This window comes from Lycium ferocissimum, chromosome 12 (assembly GCF_029784015.1).
Source record: "Lycium ferocissimum isolate CSIRO_LF1 chromosome 12, AGI_CSIRO_Lferr_CH_V1, whole genome shotgun sequence".
NCBI classification, from domain to species: domain Eukaryota; kingdom Viridiplantae; phylum Streptophyta; class Magnoliopsida; order Solanales; family Solanaceae; genus Lycium; species Lycium ferocissimum.
In genome coordinates this window covers 59,269,972-59,281,531 of record NC_081353.1, presented here as the reverse complement: position 1 = coordinate 59,281,531, position 11,560 = coordinate 59,269,972, and the positions used below count along the sequence as shown (strand labels likewise).

The 11,560-nt window shown below is 37.8% G+C and overlaps 1 protein-coding gene across 2 annotated transcripts; it reads left to right on the top strand.

Moving 5' to 3' along the window:
• The first annotated feature begins 3,438 nt into the window (after positions 1-3,438).
• On the top strand, positions 3,439-11,219 carry LOC132040994 (ATP-dependent Clp protease ATP-binding subunit ClpA homolog CD4B, chloroplastic). Of its 2 annotated transcripts, none has more exons than XM_059431710.1 (10): positions 3,439-3,600; positions 6,143-6,717; positions 6,960-7,075; positions 7,194-7,316; positions 7,399-7,584; positions 8,303-8,518; positions 8,721-8,938; positions 9,206-9,281; positions 9,367-9,456; positions 9,582-11,219. In XM_059431710.1, the coding sequence occupies exons 2-10, from the start codon at positions 6,150-6,152 to the stop codon at positions 10,761-10,763; spliced, it is 2,775 nt and encodes a 924-aa protein (XP_059287693.1). In that variant the 5' UTR covers positions 3,439-3,600; positions 6,143-6,149; the 3' UTR covers positions 10,764-11,219. The 2 variants fall into 2 exon arrangements, with proteins under 2 accessions (XP_059287693.1, XP_059287694.1); XM_059431711.1 differs by lacking the exon at positions 3,439-3,600 and adding an exon at positions 5,424-5,564.
• Positions 11,220-11,560: the final 341 nt, after the last annotated feature.

Here is an 11,560-nt window from a genome sequence, read left to right as displayed (position 1 = left end):
GCACGAAAGCAGTAATCGTAGGAATCATATACAATGTAAAATATTTACAAACCATAGCGCAACATAAACATTTACGAAGACTTAATAATTCAATTAACGAACCATTAGTTACAAATTGGTGGACCGTAGTCTAATCAAATTTCCTTCCAAATATCGCCTTAAAACATATCAAACCGAACTTTGGAAATCATGACTACATATCGAATCATAAGCGTATCAATCTTCATTTTAGATTCAAATACGCATAATCATATTCGGGGTTAAGATAACAAACATGCTAAGTTCTTTACGAAAACGCTAAAACCTGTACCAAGAAAGTCTCTGAGGCCCACTCGACGAGCATCAACCCCGCCCGAGCCCGTCTATGAAAGTCGGGGAATATTATGCCATGGAGTCACCTATGAAAGTTTGGGCGATCCGAGCTCGTTTACGAAAGTTACGGGGAGTTCGTAGTTACGAAACCCTTTAAGGACACAATTCTTTATAAAACATTTAAAACTCTTTCATATCAAAACATAAGAACTTTGGATTGTCTACATTAGGAGGATTAACTTAAGAAGCGAAGGAGAAACACCTATAAGCTCGGATCTTAAGAGTGGAGTTCCCCGAGGCTCGTATGATATTCACCTTATGTCTAGGACATGCCAAAGAAAGAAAGGGTGAGCTTTACATACCTCGTTCGCTCTCCAAGCTACTCCAATATCACGTCGTGGCCTTCCCGAGATCTACAATACGTCATTAAATATCAAACGTAAGCTAAAGGCATTTAAGAGCCCAATTCCAACAACCACCAAATTCTACAGAAATTTGGGCAGCATTTCCCCTGTAAATACACCAACCCCGAGATTTCAACTCGGTCAATTCCAACAACAACCAACCCAACAACCAAGCTACAACATCAACAATCAATTTAAAAGTGCATTCTAACATTAAACACTCCTTCTACATAATCCAACAACATTCATTATTTCCATTCAACTACTTATATTCAAACTAACATCAACGTTTATTCATTCGATGACTAAGCCAAAGCCATTCAAACAATATTCAAGAACGTTTTAAACAATTCACACAATTTTCCAAACAACCCAAACAAGGCTCCAACTCTTTTGAATTTCCTCCCCAAACCCGAGAACAACACCAAACACATTCTTCCCTTCAAAATTCATAATTTACACCATTAATCCACACATTAACAATACAATTCTCATAAATACAAAAATTACATAAAATTCACATTAACTTCCAAATCAACCCATAACCAACACAACACCACTTTGAGTCATTAAACTTGCATTTTTCATCATGGAATCCATAACGATTGACAAGCGAAGATACTAACGACAATTCGTTCATTTTCAATCCACACCTGAGAGGCCATTACCAACACCCAACACACCTAAAGATGATTTTCATTCTTTTCTTCACCCTACAACAATCAAAACATGCTAACTAATATTAATTCATTACTTTAAACACAACCTACACACACATTACACGCTAAAACACCTTCCACACTACCAACTTCAACTTCATTTCTATCATGAATTTCCTCCATTTTAGCACACTACAACACATATAAACCATTCATAACACATAAAACAAGGTTAGAACTCACCTTTCTTCTTCAACTTCTCAACTTGCCTAAAGTGGTGGATAGAGAAAACGAGCAATCTAACGCTTCCAACAACACTTCCACGTTAATGAGCACCCTTCACTTAGCAAGTTTACTTGAAGAAATTATTTTTTTGATGGCCAATTCTTGGTCTTGTTTTCCTCTCCTTCGTCAATATGGCCTTTCCTTTTTTCTCTCAAAGCCTTGATTTTTCTTGATTTTTCTCGAAGTGTTGGAAGTTAACAAAAAGATGACTAAGTCATCTTTTTAATACCTTGTATAAGGCGTGGCCTTGGCCCACATGCCACATATTCCTCGCCACGTGTCCCTATTTTTTCTTTTTTTTTTTTTTTTTTGTTTTTCAAATAATAATACACTTTCCAAAAATAGCATATTTACTAAAAATGGAATTTGACTCCAAATGCTTCCTTAACATTTCCATGCCGATAAAATCATACACAACTTAAGCCTTTAGAGCATACAAAAGTCTCTACTTCATATCTCGGAATGATCTTGTCCTTAACTTGTCGTGGTTGACTCGGATTATCCCGACGTACAAAATGCGGGATATAACAATTAATTATTTTTTTTATATGTTATTTCATGTTTAGTTTAGAATAAATCTAAACTAAATTGTTTATATGTTATTTCAGGTTCATTCTTCTATGCCTCGGACCCATCTCTCGCTCCGGCTACGGCTCAGGCCCACTCGGGAGACGTTCGAGGCGGCTCGGGATTTTCACCAGCCATCTCAGAAGGCCGTCGACACACAGGTTTGATTTTTAAATAAAATAAATAATTTATTAATTAATTGTTTATTTCATGTTTAGTTTAGAATAAATCTAAACTAAATTATTTATATTTTATTTTAGGTTCATTCTTTTGTGCCTGTGGACGGGTCTCTTAATGAGATTGACAAGACTCTTGATGCTGTTGTCCTACTCCCACCGCCCATCGTCATCTCCTATAGGAAGCATGTTTTGAACCAGGGTCGGGTCGAAAAAGAAGGGAAGGAAGGGATAGGGATGATTACAGCGCATGTACGGATTAAGAGGAGGAAGGGGGATGGAGATGATGGTGAGGGGTGGTGGGGATGGTGGGGTTGGCCTTAGGCCTAGCTGTACTCTAAAGGCTCCCAGATGTGAGACCTGAGATTGTGTATTTGTAAATAAAGTGTACATTTAATGTTAATACTCCATTATACCTATTTTTGGTTAATATTTTCTTAATGATAAATAGTTATCTTAGTCTTTATTGTTGATTAATAATAGCTCATGCGACGTTCTAAATTAATCAAAACCCTATAAATTATGACAATTAAACCTAAAGATAACAAGTTTCCAAACAAAGAAAACTTACTTCGGGACACTTTAGAACCCCTAAAACGACGATTCAAAACGTTTAGGTATACTTAATGTAATGAGCCGACATTGCACGCAAAAAATAAATAAATTAAGTTCTATATAAAATATTGATATTCCTGTGTTTTGAAAGATGACTAATTTTCAAGCAAAATACGGAAAAAACGTTAATTTTAAAAAAATTGGCCAAAGAACAAAGGCCGGCAGCTTTTGTTGGCCTCTTTCACGCACAAATTTGGTGCGTGAAACTTAGTTTTGTATTTTTTTTATGCTATTTTAATTCAACTTTTTATTTTTATTTTTTTTAACCCACAAAAGTCGCGGATTCGTATAGTTCGAGAGAAAAGAGATATTTTAGGGTGTATGACAGCACATGAATGGTCGATGGATTAACTTGTGAAAAGAGAAAGGCAAACACTCTTTCTATAATAAAATATCATATAGAGGGGTAGATAACGCTTGTTCATATATCATCCACATCTATTATTATCCATCCAACCCTTAATATATTTATATATATTCTCTCTTCACTTCCCCAATTTAGTGGTGACCCTAAATCCCATTTTCCTTCTAAAACCCGTTTATCTTTCTCCCAGATTCTTCTGGGACTACACTATTACTCAGGTTCTCATTCTTTTTACCTAATTTTTTATCGAATATATTTTGCTTCTGTAGGTAAAAGGGTCTGAGATATGGTGCCTATAAAGATTAAATTTTTATCCTTATAAAAAAAAAAAAAAAAAAGATTGATTTTTTTTGACTATTGAGCTATATTTTGTTTCTGTAGACCTGAGATATGTGTGAATGATGTGTTAAAGTTTGGGATAATTATAGTTTTTGATATTTGGGTCTCTGTTTATTTTTGAAATTGTAGCTTTTTTAATTTCTCAAGACATGTATGTTAAATTCTTGCTCACTTCATATGTAAAAGATAAACCAGTCTTCTAATTGAGCGGTAAAGTTTGCAGCTTTTCCCTGATTTTTTTGTTTTTGTTCAGTTGAGCTGTTTCTTTAGTTGTTTTCTTTTTCTACTTGTTCCGTAGCTAAATGTTATTTTCGGTTTCTCTTTGTAAATCAAACTTAGGGATAAGGTAAGATTTGAGCAAGTCTAGCTTTGGAAAAATCTGATTTTGTGTATTATAAGACAAATTATTGAGTAGTATTAGAATGAAATCGGCCCGAATAGAGCGGGACTAATATAGAGGATTCTTATAGCCAAACACAGTTAATTTGGGACTGAAACATAGTTGGTTGTGATTAACTTTGTAAATGAATATGGAAAGACGTGTTCTCTGCTTGAACATCTTTTGAGTATTGGAATGAGATGGATCTCAGTTGGAGCGAAATGTACAGTGAGGATTTCTATAGTCAACCCAAACCAGCTTGGGATTGAGGTTTAGGTGTTGTAGTACTTATTGTCGGATTATGTGCTCGTTTGTGAGGTGCCTATCTTCATAGGGATATGTGGTAGCTCAACCCTTTCAAAACTCCTTTAAGTACTTCAAATGGTTGTGGTTGACCTGTTGTGGATTTTAACTCACGGACTCACCCCTTAACTAAATACTCGAAGTATCTAATTTAGTTGGTATTTAGGATCAACCTGTGGCTATCTTGAACGAATGGATGTTTCACTTGCCCTTTGGTTATAACCTTTTCCTAGTGCCAATGATCCCTTCTGGTTGGTTCTGATTTCCCAAACACGGGAATGTCATCTCATTTCAAGTCAGATTACTTATTCTGCTGCCTGATTTCTCTAGGAACATTTCTAAGAGAAAGAAACCAAAGAGGTTGAAATACTTCTGGACTGTTAAGAGGGACTGAATTTCCTAAATTGATGCCGCAACAACGAGATATAAGTTAGAGAATTGTATACATTTTCTAGAGAATCATAAATATTCCTACACCATATCTCCTTTGCATTTTACGCAAATCCCCAAATTTCTTCACCGTCTCTGCATTTCACTCAAATTCCCCATATTTTGTGTATTTGTTTCTCTAACACTGTTTGTTGTCAATCTATTATAATGCAGCAATATTGAACAACATGAATAGACTTCAGCTACATCCACATGGAGTTTAACTAAACCAAGAGAAGGATTGGACCAAGCTTTTGTAGTCCAAAGTTTTGTCCTTTCACTTCTTGTCTACTCCTAATACTTTCTCTTACAAAACAACTGTAACCACTGTAATTTTTTCAGCAAATTCACCTTGCCTGATATCAATTTCCCCTACCCCACCCGAACTTCTCCTTCATCTCCACAAGAACAATGTTGCACGTTTGACTTATCACCTTGGAATGTGACTCCTGAAATTTGTTGCTTCATATCTTCCTTTTTCTTCACTCTTCTTCCTCTTCACTCTTCTTCCTTTTTTGTCCTGTACTCTTGTTTGTTGTTGTTAGAATTTTGTTACTGAAACTGATTAGTTGATTTGCATTGGTTTATCAGTTTTACGGACTTTTAAGCAGTCTCTCTTGGGTTTACGAAGAGCTGGAAATTTGAATAATCTGGTCGAAATTGCTTGGTCTTTTAAATCATTCCAAAGATCTCCTTAGCAGAGCGGTGAAAGCTGAACAGGGGGAATCGTTGGTAAATGGTGTTGAATTTATTTTTTGTAAAAAAGACCAAAAACCTCCCTAGTAATGTGTTGGAACAAACTATTAGGGGAATTTAAGAAGAGAGATATTGTCATATTCATTCAATCTATTCATGAAACTTTGGCTACTGAATCCTGGATTGCGCACTTACCGCTCAGCAGTTGCGTAGCGTTTCAGCTCTTATATCTTGGAGGCTAGACTAAATTTGATTTATATGCCATTGAATCATGTTTCAGACGGATTGTTACATATTCTGTTACAAAGAATCTTTAAGTCAAGCATTAACTCCTGTTGAGTATGGATAATCTCTCTCTACCTTTTCCGGGAAACTCTTTGTTTCAGTTATCGTTCTGCTACTGCCCCTTGCCTAATTTTTTTAGCTTCGTCTGGATCGGAAGATATGAACCTTCACTTGTTATCAGTTTTTTAATTGATAATTTGTTGATATGTCTGCCGATTTATGTATCACTTATGACATCATTTACTTTTATTGGTTAGTCATCTGGAAGATCTGGTATTTTTTTCGTTTATCAGAAGACAGCTTTTCTGATTATTTCCTTACCCTTGCAGGTCCATCATGGCTAGAGCTTTAGTTCAGTCAACAAGCATCCCATCGTCAGTTGCTGGTGATAGGACGACCAAATTCAATGGATCTGGGAAAACAAAAAGAAGTGTTACAATGCTATGCAATGCACAATCATCTACGCTAAGTCTGAGAGATTTTACTGGATTGCGAGGATGCAATGCAATAGATACACTAGTCAGACGACCCGGACAAACTCTCCAATCCAAGGTAGCTGCTGCAACTTCTGTCAGACGACCACGAGGTTGCCGATTTGTACCAAAAGCAATGTTTGAGCGCTTCACAGAGAAGGCAATAAAAGTCATTATGCTTGCACAAGAAGAGGCCAGACGACTTGGTCACAATTTTGTCGGCACAGAGCAGATTTTGTTGGGTCTTATTGGTGAGGGAACTGGTATTGCTGCTAAGGTTCTTAAATCCATGGGAATCAATTTGAAAGATGCTCGTGTGGAAGTGGAGAAGATAATTGGGAGGGGTAGTGGATTTGTTGCTGTTGAGATCCCTTTTACTCCTCGTGCCAAGCGTGTTCTGGAACTTTCTCTGGAGGAAGCCCGCCAGCTAGGTATCATTTTTTAGCTGTCAATTTTTGTCGGATTACCTTTGGGACATGCCATTAAAACGGTTCTCCAGTTGAGTCTTATTCTCATGTTTCTTCATTGACACCTTTGGTTTTCTTGTCTGTACCAAATTGGAGTTGTTAAAATATCATGATTTTCTTTCTCTTTTGCTTGCCTTTCTGGTCTTCTACATAGACCAGTGCGATTATTAGTCGCATTTATTCACTTTATGAACTGGTTGATTCAGGGCATAACTATATTGGTTCGGAGCACTTGCTACTTGGATTGCTACGTGAAGGTGAAGGTGTGGCTGCGCGTGTCCTTGAAAATTTGGGCGCTGACCCCAGCAACATCCGCACTCAGGCAAGTAGTAGATCTCACATGCTTCCTCTGGGTGGTTTAATATTGTGCTTTTGTGGGCTGTAGAATTGCTTGGCTTCATCCTAATCAGAGGTTATTGGTTTTTTTCTTCTAAAAATAGGTGATCCGAATGGTTGGAGAGAGTAATGAGGCTGTTGGTGCTAGCGTTGGAGGTGGAACCTCTGGCCAAAAAATGCCTACACTGGAGGAGTATGGAACAAATTTGACAAAATTAGCTGAAGAGGTAATTTTAAAAATATATATATTTGTTATAATATGAGTGGACAATTTTCAATAATTTGAGTTTGGCCATTTTTTGTTTTTAGGGGAAATTGGATCCCGTTGTTGGAAGACAGCCGCAGATTGAACGGGTCACTCAAATCTTGGGTCGGCGGACTAAGAACAACCCTTGTCTTATTGGAGAACCAGGTGTTGGCAAAACAGCTATTGCTGAAGGTCTGGCACAAAGAATTGCAACCGGTGATGTCCCTGAAACAATTGAGGGGAAGAAGGTAAGCCATTTGTGATAACTTGCAGAATGTGATGTTTACCTGTGTCCTTTCTTCTCCCATTTGTCGTATCATATGGTGGATCCAGAAGCTGAGCTAGAGTTGTGCAGGTCCAGTCTAGTCTACATTTTTATTCACAAGGATTTGGTTCAAATGAATGTGCAGTGGTGTCTCACTAAATTGAAAGATGTCAAAATCATTCACTGTCTGCATGTTTTCTTGAAATTATTACTCCATCCGTTTCAATTTATGTGAACCCATTTGAATGGGTATGGAGTTTAAGAAATAAGAGAAAGACTTTTAAACTTATGGCATTAAAGGGGTCACACATTTTGTGTGGCCATAAATCATTGCATAAAGGTAAATTGTTTCCAAATATAGAAAGGGTTCATTCTTTTTGGCACGGACTAATAGGGAAATAGGTTCTCACATAAATTGAAACAGAGGGACTATATATATTCTTATGTGCTACTTGCTCTCTTGGCATATTTCTTTTTAGTAGATAAATTTGTGGATCTATGCTTATAACTAACTGAACAAAAACGATTTTAATATCCCTTGTTCAACTTAATTCTTAGCTCAAACTAAAGTGAGTTCAAGTAACAAAGTCCACACCTATTTGTGTGAATCTCATCTATCTGAAATTAGGTTGGATTGTTTCGTGCATGATCTTAGCTACTTTTGTCATTGTCCTTAAGAGTCGCTTTTTGATGATGATTAGGTGATAACCCTTGATATGGGTTTGCTTGTTGCTGGGACAAAATACCGTGGAGAGTTTGAGGAAAGGCTAAAGAAGCTGATGGAGGAAATCAAACAGAGTGATGAAATAATATTATTTATCGATGAAGTGCACACATTGATTGGAGCTGGAGCAGCAGAGGGGGCCATCGATGCTGCAAACATCTTGAAACCTGCCCTAGCTCGAGGTGAACTACAGGTTAGTTATCCTCCTTGCCTTATGCTTCCCTTTCTGTCCTTTCTAGAAATATAAAATTTGAACTATGAATATTTCTGTCAAACTTTTAGCATGCATTTTACCACCCCGTAAGAAGGTTAAAAATGACTACTCAGCATGTCAGCTAAACAGGAGAAAAATCTTTTACATGCAACTCAATAGTATTTACTTGGCTTCTTTTCAGTGTATCGGAGCTACTACACTGGATGAATACAGAAAGCATATTGAGAAAGATCCAGCATTGGAGAGGAGATTCCAGCCAGTTAAGGTCCCTGAACCTACTGTTGATGAAACCATACAGATTCTAAAAGGGCTTCGTGAGAGGTATGAAATTCATCACAAACTTCGGTACACTGACGATGCCTTAGTGGCTGCTGCCCAGCTCTCATACCAGTACATCAGGTATCTAATCTATACCATTTTACAAAATCTCTTCCTTATATGCTTTCCACTTTTCTTGCCTTGAGTTGTCGATGACAGACTGTACACGTGAAGTTCAACTTATTTTATGAGAAGTTGGTTTATTTTTGTTTATCGGCATCTAATTAGGTTTTATGCATATTTATATCCTTATCCTAGATTCCATGATATTGATTTTAGTGTGCATGTTTATCTTTTTCCTGATTTTGCAACGTGATACATCTTTACACCTAAATTTTCACATTTCAGTGACCGATTTCTGCCTGATAAAGCAATTGACTTGATTGATGAAGCTGGTTCCCGTGTTCGACTTCGCCATGCTCAGGTATGGAATGCTCCCTTTGTCTCTCTTTTAATCTGTCATTGTCCTACGATTTGTTGAGTGACAATGCTCTGTTGTTGCTCCCCAGCTCCCCGAGGAAGCAAAAGAGCTCGAGAAAGAGCTTCGTCAGATTACGAAGGAAAAGAATGAAGCTGTGCGCGGTCAAGATTTTGAAAAGGTACCGAGTTTTCTAAAGAATTTCTTTAAAATGCCGGTTTTCTTATCAATAGCGATGAGCTATTTTCTTATCAAATATTGGAATTGTAGAATTTCCTAATAAGATGGTTTTGAATTAATGGACAGGCTGGGGAATTACGTGATAGGGAAATGGATCTGAAGGCACAGATCACAGTCCTCATTGACAAAAACAAAGAGATGAGCAAGGCTGAAAGTGAGGCTGGAGATACAGGTCCTCTTGTGACAGAAGCAGATATTCAGCACATTGTCTCTTCTTGGACTGGCATCCCTGTTGAGAAGGTCTCCACTGATGAATCTGATCGCCTCCTAAAGATGGAAGAAACACTTCACACTCGAATCATTGGCCAGGATGAAGCTGTCAAAGCCATTAGTCGCGCTATTCGACGTGCGCGAGTTGGCCTCAAGAATCCCAACCGGCCTATTGCTAGTTTCATCTTTTCTGGTCCCACTGGTGTTGGGAAATCAGAACTGGCAAAGGCACTGGCCACTTATTACTTTGGTTCTGAAGAAGCAATGATCCGGCTTGATATGAGTGAGTTCATGGAGAGACACACAGTCTCTAAGCTCATTGGATCACCCCCTGGTTATGTTGGTTACACAGAAGGTGGTCAATTGACTGAAGCTGTAAGGCGTCGACCTTATACTGTTGTCCTCTTTGATGAGATTGAGAAGGCTCATCCTGATGTCTTCAACATGATGCTTCAAATTCTTGAAGATGGAAGGTTGACAGACAGCAAGGGTAGAACTGTAGATTTCAAGAACACACTTCTCATCATGACATCAAATGTCGGAAGTAGCGTGATAGAGAAAGGTGGTCGTCGTATAGGTTTTGATCTTGATTACGATGAGAAGGATAGCAGTTACAACCGTATCAAGAGCTTAGTGACTGAAGAATTGAAGCAGTACTTCAGGCCAGAGTTTTTGAACAGATTGGATGAGATGATTGTATTCCGTCAGCTCACTAAGTTAGAGGTTAAGGAGATAGCTGATATCATGCTTAAGGAGGTGTTTGAGAGGTTGAAACTTAAGGAGATAGAACTTCAAGTGACCGACAGGTTTAGAGATAGGGTGGTTGACGAGGGATACAACCCTAGCTACGGAGCTCGACCTCTGAGAAGAGCTATTATGAGACTGTTAGAGGACAGCATGGCTGAGAAAATGCTTGCAGGCGAGATCAAAGAAGGTGATTCAGTTATTGTGGACGTCGATTCCGATGGCAATGTGACTGTCCTCAATGGCAGTAGTGGTACTCCCACAGATCCAGCTCCCGAGCCTATCCCCGTGTAGATCAGGGTGATCATGTTTTAGCTCAATAGTCTGTATCTGTAGTCCCGAGTTCATTTGCGTTGGCCACTAAGCTTCCTGGGGCTTATGAAGCAACTTTTGAGTCTTGGGTCAATCTTGCCACGTCGAGAAGGCACCATCCTTTCTATGTTGAGCTTTAACGATTTTACAGAAATATACTGGATTAAGGTTGTAGTCCGTCACAAGAAAGTGTTGTATTAGCAAGACACTCTTAAACCAAAAACATATCTAGTTTATTGTAGGAGACAGTTAAAAGTTGTCCTCATCTCTAGTCTTATGTGGTTTCTACCTTTTTTTGCCTCTTTTCTCATTATTGTTTGGCTCAGCTCATAATAGTTTAGGGGTATAAATTATAAATGATGATTTCAGTAATGTTTATATTATCAATGTATTTTCCCTGTCCTGCTATATTTCATGCAATAACAATATTAATAAGTAGTTGAAGGTGTTATTCATACAAGTGGTGATGTTAACAGTTCATATGGGTGCCCTTTTTTTTTTGGATAAGGTAAGATTTTATAGAAGACAGTATCAGGCTGATACTCTGAGATCACAAGGAAAAAAGCTGAACTTGACTGCATTAGAATCCCCAACAGTCTAGCAAGTTCAGTAGACTATGAAAATCTACAACAGCATTTTCATCTTTCCAAAAGTACAGATAATGTAGCCCATTATATTTCACAGATTGTAGTTATTCCTTTTTGCCTTCAAGACATCTCATACTCCTATCTTTCCAAATAGTCCAAGTTATGCATATGGTGAGAGCTCTCCAGATTTTC

Bases quoted from the DNA above. Each gene is read 5' to 3' on its own strand.
- LOC132040994 (XM_059431710.1), top strand. From the start codon at position 6,150: ATGGCTAGAGCTTTAGTTCAGTCAACAAGCATCCCATCGTCAGTTGCT. The intron at 8,519-8,720 runs GTTAGTTATCCT...GCTTCTTTTCAG, and splicing joins TAGCTCGAGGTGAACTACAG to TGTATCGGAGCTACTACACT. The intron at 9,457-9,581 runs GTACCGAGTTTT...ATTAATGGACAG, and splicing joins GCGGTCAAGATTTTGAAAAG to GCTGGGGAATTACGTGATAG.